Below are 11189 nucleotides of genomic sequence, written 5' to 3'. Positions count from 1 at the left end.
TCTTTTATGTGAAATGAGCTCACAGCCTCTTGGGCGTCACATCTATGCACTTTTCACAGTCCGTAATTCAGTAGTTTCAAAATACATTTTCTGCTTTCGTAAAGAGGTATTCTCCTTATTTTAGGCAAGACAGGCATTAGAACCTCTCAGTGTACATGTATATACAAATCAGGACATATTTCTTAATGCCTCGTGAAAAAAATGAGAGCTTCCTAAATAACCTGCCAAATAACACTATAGCATTTCCCTGGGAAATTGACTTCTTTTTTATGTGTAAACACAGCACTTTTTTTTTTTTTTTTTAAGATTTTTTTCCTGCGGTGATCCTTAATCCACCCCATCAAAGCCTTGTGCATTTTCAATTGCAATGTGTAGCTTGTCCCAGAGGTCCTCAAACGACTCGTAAGGTGGCAAGTCCAGGCGGTTAAAGCTGAGCAAAGAAAAAACACAATAAAAGTAATATTAATATAAAGGAAAAAAAAATACATGGAAAATAAGCCAAGGCCCAATTTAAGACTATGGTGACAACCACCTGAGAAATGTGTAGCTAAAGGAGGCATAGAGACCACAGGAGCTAAAATTAAAGCTTCTTCTATATTAGAACTGTAGTAGCAGCAACAATATAGACATAGACTTTAGATATTCTCAAGGAAACCTGTCCCTAAAAAGAAACCTGGCATTCATTAATTCATTTCAAAAACTGCCTATAAGTAGTGTTGACATTTTTCAGGGAAAATGGGATATTTTGGCCAAACACACCAAGAGAAATTATAATTTCAGATCTCTTTGTGATATGTTGCCCTTACTTACCACGTATGCGCCCTTGGGAGTTTTTCTGGAGTGCCCCATTTTTCAACTGTAAACAACTGTGGTCCATTTGAGCCTAAAAGTAAACACATTTTTAGTACTTTATTTTGCCATACTTGTTTGACAAATTATTCCTCGTGTGGTTCGCTTGTAAATGTGCCTGCGGTTTGCTTTGTTACAAGCGTGAGGAAGAAAAGTGTAAAGTTTTAGTAATCATTCTGGTAATGAATCTAAAGCGAATGTGTGCTGTATCAAGGCGTCCTAGTGAATTTCTCTTGTACATGATGCATATTATGATTTTATCTACAAAAATGTGTCAAATGTGGTTTTCTAAATGGAAAAGCTTCACTTTTAACCAGTTTACTCCTGAACAGAAGCGTTTCACAGTTTACAAACCAAACCTGATGCCATGCATATCGAGTCCAGTTGTTGTCAAAAGAAAGAGTAACCATTTTTAGTGGAAGACTGGATTCATTCTTAACGTTTACGACATGCCATCGTTATATGAAACATTATAGAGCTACTAGTGCCGATCATGTAATAGATGTTGGAATTCCATTTAGAAAAATTATTGAAGGTTATATAAGCTCATAAGAAACATAAAAATAAGGTGAAGCATCTCCTGTAATGTAATACTGCCACATTTTCCTTTCTTTGATGTGAATTACGCAAACACTTTGTCTGTACTGGAGATTAAAACATACAGTATCTTTAAGGCACTGATCATGTTAGCGGGGGTAACATACCGTAAAGCTCAGCAAAGCCGTTCATAGGTACACGTGAAGTGCCTGTTACAAACTGCAGCAACCGAATCCTCTTCTCTGCATCCATCATTAACACCGCCTATACAAGACAAAGTTCGGATTTTATGGGTTATTCCAAAGCATTCAATAAAACATGACAGGCTTAGATGCTGCTGCAGAGTTTTTATTATTTAAATTGCCTAGCAGTTGCCTTCAGACTATTCATATCTAAGGATAACGTTATTGGACTCCAATCAATTTAAATTAAATCCAAAAAACAGTGATTAAAATCAAACTCTGAAGCCATAACATATAAAAACATAACATATAAAAAAAAAAAAAGGGATCAAACTTTTTCCCGATTGTCATGATAAGAGGCATAATGCAACTGATCAACGTACTAACTCTGACCTTATGTCAGGTTACATGGTACAGTCAGCCACCATCTGTAAGGTTCAATTGTTATAAAAAAAAAATATTACATTTAAAATGGCAAGTACATTAAAAAATTAAGCGTAAGTGCATGGGACTGAAGAAAAATACAGAGCATCTATTGAAACCTTTAATGCAAACAATTGAACATACAACACAAATTCAGCCTGTAGATGATGGCGTCCTTTAGGTTTAATTTGATTTGTTTTTTTAATTATCCGCCTAGTTTAGGACAGATGCCTGTGAGTATAAAAATTGTATTTGAAGCATAATAATTGCACATGCACAGATTTGGTTCTTAAACTTTTCTGTATATAACAAAAATGTGGCCAAAATTCTTTTAAGATTTTATTGGATATTTTTGTCATCCAGAAACCTTATTCTTCACGTTAGTATAAGGGAAGACGTAGAATCTCTTAGTGCATCACCGCTCTGTTGTCTCTCGGACTTGCTGTATGCATTATTCATTTACTATCAAATAGTATCTGCTTTTTTAGCCTCTGCGCTGTTTACTTGGCGTAAATGGATACAGACAGTCAAAGTTACCGTCCTCTGCTGAACAAATGGCAAACACAATTCTTATGCTGATTATTTTATGATAATACAAATATTCTGGTTTCCATCCCAGACATCTGCAGAGTATCATCAAGAACATTCAAGGCAGTAAGCACACTTTGTTGCAAAGAGTTATGCTATGTTTAAAGAAAGTCTTTCATCTACGGTAACTTAATACAACCAAGCCAAAATGCAATCTCTGTGGGACAGAGCGTTATCCATGTTAAGATCAGAAGATCCGATTTTGGCATCGACTTTGTTTATAGTGTGGGATGTAATGCATTTTGTATTATTAACTGTTCAAAAAAATCTATTAAAATGATTTAAATGAATCACTCAATCCCCCACTGATGGTATTGAACGCAAGATAATGGTAAATATTTATTCTGAATATATAACACCAGTTTCTGCACTTGGAAAAACTTTCATTATGTACATAAAGCAACCATATTACATATTGAAGCATTATTTTTAAATCTCACAACATGAGAAATGCTCTGTGTTTATGGATACTAAAATGTTCTTTGTTGTTGTCACAACTGTAAATACTGAAAGCACAGAATAACACTTTCTATTTCAATAAATCCATTACCTTCCAAAACCACTGTATAACTTGGTGTCCTGAGGCGTATCCGTTCTTGTATTTTGAATGCTCTCTCCAGTCATTCACATCAACATCTCCCAAACCACACATCAGCAACTGTAGAAGAAAAGAGTATTGGTGAATATTCCTTAACCAAAAACGTTATATCTGTAGGTGGTGCACATCGAAGATATCATACCTCCAATTCATTTTCATCAAATATTTTAATCAGGTCTTGGGGGATCAGCTCAAAAAATCCCTAAAAAAAAAAAAAATTTTGCACATATCAGACAAAGATCAAAATCAAGCTTGTTGAAATAATTATTTATACTGTAAACAAAGAAAAGTTTTAAAAATGCTTATTTGGAAAGCATACACTAAAACTTAAATAGTATTAAGCTTGAAACACTTGTCACACTCAATATTGGACAAAAGCAGTAGTGGAAGACCCAATGATGCATAACCAGAAGCATTGGGATATCTGCAACGTGGCTACTCAACGGAGTGCTAAAAAGGAGATCGGTGATCTCCCCGACAGGCATGGTCCTTCATAGTACCATGGTCCCATGCAGTGCCGACAGTAGATCGATCACTGGCTGTTTGAGACATCAGAGCAAATCACCTACCGGTTGTGTCTATCCTGTGTTGAAACAAACAAATCTATACCTAAGGATACAAATCACTCAAACACAATCATACCTCCTTAAAGGCGGCCATCTGTTTTTGGACCCTGTTCACAAATCTCCATTGTATGACAAGACTGTATAAAAAAAAAAAACCCCAGACATGATGGTTAGTAATTACACAATCATGGTGATTTAAAGTATATATTACATATATTAAATTAGATTCTAATGTTATTGAGCATTAAGAGTCTATTGGGTACAGCTAAATAACTCTATGATCACTAAATTAAATGTTTTGGCACTAAGCTTGGCTGGAGAGTGGATTTTTGCCAGAAAGTTTCTGGATTTCCCCTTTACGATATAAGGTTTTTTGTTTAGTATGATGGCCCCCACCATTCAGAGAGATTGTGGGGTTCATGCTGAATGGCGTGACTAATTAGAGAGCTGTAAAGGGACTAGGTAAACCGACCCTTAAACCAGAAAGTAAAATGCATTCAAATTACTAGAGGATGTTAACGTGAAACACACCAACACACCCTATTTCTATATGCAAAAGCACCCCTATCGGCAGAGCAAAACAGGCCTTCATTAATTGTGATTGATAAACTACGATATTGTTTGCTCTTCATTCTTCTTATACTTAGGCCAACGATAAGAAAATAACAGTTTTTACATGGCACGTTTGTTTATAACTCACTTACTGAATGTACTCTTTCTTGTTCTTGTTGGTGACTACTATATCTGAACCACCAGGCTTCAGGTCATGTTGACGAGTCTATAACAAAATAAATGGCCCAGTTATAAGAGTCGCAGATAACATTCTAGCCGACACGTGAAGTACAGTAAAGGGCACGGCTCTTCGCCCTATAAAAGTGAAATAGCATTGGCTTATATCACACCTGACCAAAAAGTTCTTCATCAACCGTGAATCGTAGGTCTAGTTCTGTAGGATCATTCTCAAGTATCCACTGGAGTGAGTTGTAATATTCACTGTCCTGGGAGGGGGAAAGACAGTAAGAGGGTAATTAAACTATTAATAACTAAAGGCTTATGATACAATATGAATAAACACATTTAATAACGGGCTATGTAGACATAACTAAAGTTTGTCAGAAATAACTATATATATATATATATATATATATATATATATATATATATTCGAGGTAGGTGGGAAAAAGATTATGGAGACATTTATTCAAACAGAGACAGAAGATGTGATGGGCTCTGGTCATTAGACAATTGAGGTTGCAGGCTATCATCACCACTTTTTTGGGAATAAAAACTATTCACTATTGATTCCAATATTCTGTTCCCATTAGGTCCCATTGTCAAACTGAAACACTCAAGACACATTATTTTAATCTGATGCAACATTTGAAGTATAATGCACGTTTCTTCATAATATTTGAATGGGTTGCACCAAAACTGTAGTGAAAACAAGTCATTTGTTAGTGTTGTGTGACACATCCACCTCTTAATGTCTCCACACATATATCACACAGGAAGATCAATAGCACGTTTCCTTGTGTTTAGCCATGTAATGCTAGAATATGGACGTCTTACTCCTAACATGGATAGATTATGGATATATCTAAAATCCAACGCAAGAAGCACTCAACATATTACTATTGATGAAGAGCAATGTTTCTGACGGCTGATTAGCCAATACCAGCTACATACTGAATATTGAAGTTCTTGTCTTCTATGTGATTACGTACTTTCAATTAACGAGATAAGATCGTATGAAGAATATCCATTACTGGAATGAAAAGACAAAACATACCACAGATTCCATGTCATTCAGTGTTATTGCCTTCTGCAGCATCATTTTATAGAAAGGACGGATGAAAAACCCTGCAATCAAAAATACAAAAAGGTTAAACAAATATATACAACATTACCATTTATATTAGTGTTTTGGGTTCTTTAAGGGGGCTTCATTCATAAGAGCCTGATAGAGAAGTTTATGAATGATAAAGCCTCTCAAGCTTCTCAACACCCTTTCGGACACAGTGAGAATACACTCAGAGTCCCGGCCATCCTAATTTTACGAGCAGTAAGTCCGAAAAGGACGTTGGGAGTGAAAGTCACGTGTACACACTTTATTTAACTGCATATACACACACAGATATGGATAATAAACATGGGTATGTAGACACCCAGCGTGACTGCAGCGAGGGTAATCTGACCTAATGTACATTCGATAACACTATCTTCTCTACATATCTCTGGAACAGGACCTTTTGTTTTCAATCGGTATAGCCGATTTGGAGGTAGCTGGTTAAAAGTTTCCTTTAACAAAGTAATCTCCCTTTGGTAACAGACGAAAGGGGAGGAGAAATTGAGCAAGTCTTGTGAAAATGGTAAGAAGTCTCCGCTCCTGGTATACACATACGTGGGCTTCTAACATATAAACACATTGCTTACTGCAGTTTATACACAAACACAACATATGTTTATTAAATATACTTGGAAAATTAAGCATTTGGGAAGGTAGCCAGTCCATTTAGATTCCTTTGTGGAATCTGGCCAAAGGCTCAGTAAAACCAGTACACAAAATACCATTAAATGGCACACCTAATGTGCGTCTATACTCCTCAACATAAACACGGTTTATCGACGCATTTCTATACAAGTCAGCATGATAACGTGCCCCCATACGGAAGAAGAACTGATCTATTTATATTTTTATTTATAAAGCACCTAGAGATTTCATGATTTCTTCAGTTACAGGACTATAATTGGGCAATAAACCCCATATACGTTTGGCTGCAGAAAGTACTGTTAATAGGGAACTGTATTTAACCAAGTGACTCATTTTCCCACTGCAAGGCTTTTGCCATACAGCAGTATCTTAATACCCCACGTGGATCTGTGTGTCATTGAAACAAACTGTTGTAGGTAGAGTGGTTGCTCTTAAATTGGAAATCTATTTTCCCTGCATGACTGATTGCGTAAGCACTTTGTGAAAGTCCAGGCCACCCACCGAATCCCGAGATGTCTGGAGAGATAATCTTGCTTCATGTAACATGTAAGATGTAAAACGGAACAGTCATTATATCACTTACTGATCTACAAACAAGTCGTTCGCAGACTTTACAGTGAATTTGCAGACTAAGCCTCCTCCAGCTTTATAAGATCAGTGTTAGAATTTAACATGCATTTACGCTTCCTAACAAGCTTTCTTGCCCCACAAACCCCGACAATGAATGTAAATACACTGTATCACCTAAAAATGCAAAGGTTGCAAATGACGTCCTGTAATTCATTCAGTTTAAGAGCCATAGTACTTGCTATTTTGCTGGTTCTTCTTGCATTATACACAACGCACTATAACTCTAATTCATAACCCCAATGCTGGCCGTGCGTACACAATAAGGTATAAACGTGGACGTATTAACTCATAAACCTACCATCTAAAAGCTTTCCGTGATACACAGCCATGCCTGCCACACGGCCAATGAACTTGAAGTAAGAAAGGTGATCTTCATTACACAGCCCAGAATTAGGATTAATCTGTAAAGTATAATTATCGCTGTGAAGCAAAAAAAAACAACAAAAAAAAACACATGAGTTCATATACTCTAAGCAGGCAACATGCATTTTACAACAGAAGAACGGTGTGGCATTAGCCCAAAGTAAACAATTATTGTACATGTCACACGTAAAGAAAACAGAATGGTTTTAATTCAATCCATGTATCTTTACAGGAGTAGGCAGTCCTACTACAGCTCCACCAATACAACTATCGTTCAGGATTCTACCTCTTTACAATGAAGGTAACGAGGGGCTTCTGTAAAGAACAAAATTAATAAAGACTATAAGAAAGAAATGCGGTTTAAATCCATATGACAATGTTCTGCATCTATGTTCGGATATTCAGCCCCATGTTTATCCTTAACTATTCAGACACATGAGGAAGCAAAATTATTATTTATTTAGCTAAATGCCCCAAAAGCAACAAATTCCACAAGCCTTGCCAAGGTCATACAGGTACAGGCACTTTGGCTACCACTGGGGGTATTTGGATAAAGGGTATGTCATATTTAGTGCAGGCTTTATGTAGTGTCTATGATAGCTGACTGGTTTTGTCAGCAGAAATAAGACGTTCAGTATGTATGTCTGCTATATGTGACCCAAAGGGTTGGTGCATAACATGTGAGATTATCCTACTCTAAACCCTTCTTATAATCACCAAACATTTTAGATAAACTCTACCAGTTCATGTCTATATCCCTCATATAAATCCAATGATTTTTTTAAATTATTATTACTATTTTGTGTGTAAATCTTGCCTTGATAATTCAATTGAAGCAAATATCTAGGGCTGCAACTAACGATTATTTAGTTGGCCGATTATTTTTTCAATTAATCAATTGGATAAAAAATGCAATATTTTTTAATTTAAAATAATGTAATACAAAACGTACAATTTACACTTTCATCTCGTTATTGTAATGGCCTCTCTCTATTCACCTTCTTATTTTACTGACATAATAATAAAAGCTACAATAACAGTAAATATTAATTCATATGTTAACTATTTTTCATATTTAATAAAAACTGAGAAAAAAGCCTTGTTTATATTTTCTTTTATTTACCAAACTGCCCCCGGTTATGCACATCTGACCCCCAGCTTGCCACTCTGCCCCCATATATGCCTTATACCTCTTATATGCCAGAGATTCCACTGTGCCCCCGATATGCCTTATACCTCTTATATGCCAGTGATATGCAACTGAGCCCCCTGATATACCTTTTACCCCCAGATATGTCTTATGCCCCCCTGATATGCCCAATATCGATATGCCTTATACCCCCTATATGCCTTATAACTTCCAATATGCCACTCGCCCCATTTATGCCTTATACCACTCCGCCCCCCATAAATGCCCTGCACCATCCTGAAATTCATTATACTCCCTGATTCACAACTCTGCCTCCCCCAGATATGCCACTCTGAAATTCATTATACCCCCCATACACCACTCTACCTCCCCCCTATACACCACTCTAACTCCCCCAGATATGCCATTCTGCCTCCCTGAAATTCATTACACCCCCATACACCACTCTGCCTCCTCCCCCCCTCCCATACTCCACTCTGCCTCCTCCCCCCCTCCCATACTCCACTCTGCCTCCTCCCCACTCCCATACACCACTCTGCCTCCTCCCCACTCCCATACACCACTCTGCCTCCTCCCCACTCCCATACACCACTCTGCCTCCTCCCCCCTCCCATACTCCACTCTGCCTCCTCCCCCCTCCCATACGCCACTCTGCCTCCTCCCCCCCTCCCATACTCCACTCTGCCTCCTCCCCCCCTCCCATACTCCACTCTGCCTCCTCCCCCCTCCCATACTCCACTCTGCCTCCTCCCCACTCCCATACACCACTCTGCCTCCTCCCCCCTCCCATACTCCACTCTGCCTCCTCCCCCTCCCATACACCACTCTGCCTCCTCCCCACTCCTATACACCACTCTGCCTCCTCCCCACTCCCATACACCACTCTGCCTCCTCCCCCCTCCCATACTCCACTCTGCCTCCTCCCCCCTCCCATACACCACTCTGCCTCCTCCCCACTCCCATACACCACTCTGCCTCCTCCCCCCTCCCATACTCCACTCTGCCTCCTGTCAGCAACGGAGCTTCACAAGACACCAGGGAGCCGGGGTAGAGAGGCAGAGTGGCATATGGGAGAGGGAGGAGCCAGAGTGGTGTATGGGAGGGTGGCTCCCATACACCCCTCTGACTCCTCCCCCTCCCATACACTGCTCTGTGTACATCGCGCAGACCCCCACCAGCTGACAGAGAGGATGATCCTCTGTAGGAGACCTCAAATCTCTGTCAGCCGGTGGGGGTCTGCATCGCACAGAGAGCCTCCGTTACTCACCTTTACTTACGCTGAGGCTTCTATGAAGCTGTAGTGAAAGTGCCTGTCAGCAACGGAGGTTCACAAAACACCAGGGAGTCGGGAGAGAGGCAGAGCAGTGTATGGGAGGGGGAGGAGTCAGAGGGGTGTATGGAAGTGGAGAGGAGAGGCAGAAGTTGTATGTGCGCATCGCACTGACACCCACCGGCCGACAGTGAGGGGAATCCAGGTCCCCTGCAGCGTTGCGGGGGATCTGGATTCTAGTGTTATAATCCGATCTCTGTTTGAGGTTGGATTATATAAGGAGAGGAGTTTTTCAGAGCATTTGCTCTGAAAAAAAACTTTTTATAATCGATCAAAATCGATTCGACGAGTTGACAACGATTTTCATTATCGATTATTATCGATTTTATCGATTAGTTGTTTCAGCCCTACAAATATCTCCATGTAATGGACAAGAGCGCCTCCCTATATACTCACGTGGCAGAATATTCAAAGAGGCCATAATAAGGATTGAACATTTCCTTGGAGATCAGGAAGAACCATTCCCTAGCCACCCCGCCATAGTCCAAGCCTTTCTCGCTGTCAAACTCAATCCAGAGACGGGCTTTCAGGACATCTGGCCTTTTCACCGCTATTATTCGCCTGTAGGAATCTTCGAGAATAGCTGTACGGTGCAATTTCATTTCAAATCTATTTGGAATATCAAGCTAAACAAAAAAAGAATACATGAGATGAGATTTTTGGAAAAAAATTACAACATTCCCTACATGCAACGTGAAGACTGCAGAATTAAATAATGAAATATAATTAGCAATATAATTAGTAATGGAGAATGCTGATGCAATACCACACAAAAAGCTATTTTCCTCTGCTTTTAAATCCCCCCAGCCCTTCAAAGTGTTTAATACTTTTGGCATTTTTTTAGTTTTAGTTGGATAAGCCTTTGCTTCTAAGGAAAAAAATGTTTGCCAGGAGACAAAAAGTAGATTTGAAACCAATTTTTTTTTTTTTTGCTAAATATGACACCTTATATTCAAAAGAAAAATTCAAAAAAATACATAAAACATTTCTCATCTCGCTGCATATACATTATACCTTCAGTTGACTTACTGTTTGGTGAATAAAGCCCTTTGAGCATACCTTTTTTTGTTTCACATGGCAAAGTAGAATATTATTGGCAAATAGATCTATCTCTTCATCTTTCATGATCAGAAAATAAATGAAACCAAATAATAATAATAAATGATACCCCAAAGGGGACTGCCAGCTTCACCACACTTTATTTTATTTGGTTGAAATTATTTCTTTATTTCTCTTTATATTCTTAAGCCGGAAAGAAAATGTAACTTTTAGTTCTTAGTGAATACGTATGCATCAAAAACAGATATGTCGCAAAAGGCAACAGAAACACCATTACACAAGATTATTTAGGGAAACCATTAGTCCAGCAACGGCTATTCCTACTATAATACTTCTAAAAGGTTTTCTTCTATTTCATGAAATCTTAATAATAATACAGAAAGCAAAACCGTCCTGGAACGGATTACAGCGTGGCCACGGATT

General features: G+C 38.6%; 1 protein-coding gene across 5 annotated transcripts in view; it reads right to left on the bottom strand.

The window, feature by feature from the left end:
- Positions 1-327: 327 nt before the first annotated feature.
- NEDD4 (NEDD4 E3 ubiquitin protein ligase) overlaps positions 328-11189 on the bottom strand; it is a 55536-nt gene continuing 44674 nt past the window's right edge. For all 5 annotated transcript variants that reach the window (XM_089488139.1, XM_089488135.1, XM_089488136.1 and 2 more), the window contains 11 exons: positions 10104-10333; positions 7163-7284; positions 5533-5603; positions 4646-4741; positions 4448-4521; positions 3820-3880; positions 3320-3379; positions 3130-3237; positions 1554-1650; positions 811-883; positions 328-430 (listed from right to left, as the gene is read on the bottom strand). In XM_089488139.1, the coding sequence (XP_089344265.1) occupies positions 328-430; positions 811-883; positions 1554-1650; positions 3130-3237; positions 3320-3379; positions 3820-3880; positions 4448-4521; positions 4646-4741; positions 5533-5603; positions 7163-7284; positions 10104-10333 (1095 nt within the window). The remainder of the gene's footprint in view (positions 431-810; positions 884-1553; positions 1651-3129; positions 3238-3319; positions 3380-3819; positions 3881-4447; positions 4522-4645; positions 4742-5532; positions 5604-7162; positions 7285-10103; positions 10334-11189) is intronic.

The sequence above is a fragment of the Sceloporus occidentalis genome, unplaced genomic scaffold (assembly GCF_023333645.1).
Source record: "Sceloporus occidentalis isolate IW3139 unplaced genomic scaffold, rSceOcc1.0.p SCAF_37, whole genome shotgun sequence".
In the NCBI taxonomy this organism is placed as follows: Eukaryota; Metazoa; Chordata; class Lepidosauria; order Squamata; family Phrynosomatidae; genus Sceloporus; species Sceloporus occidentalis.
This window is presented reverse-complemented; position numbering and strand designations above follow the sequence as displayed.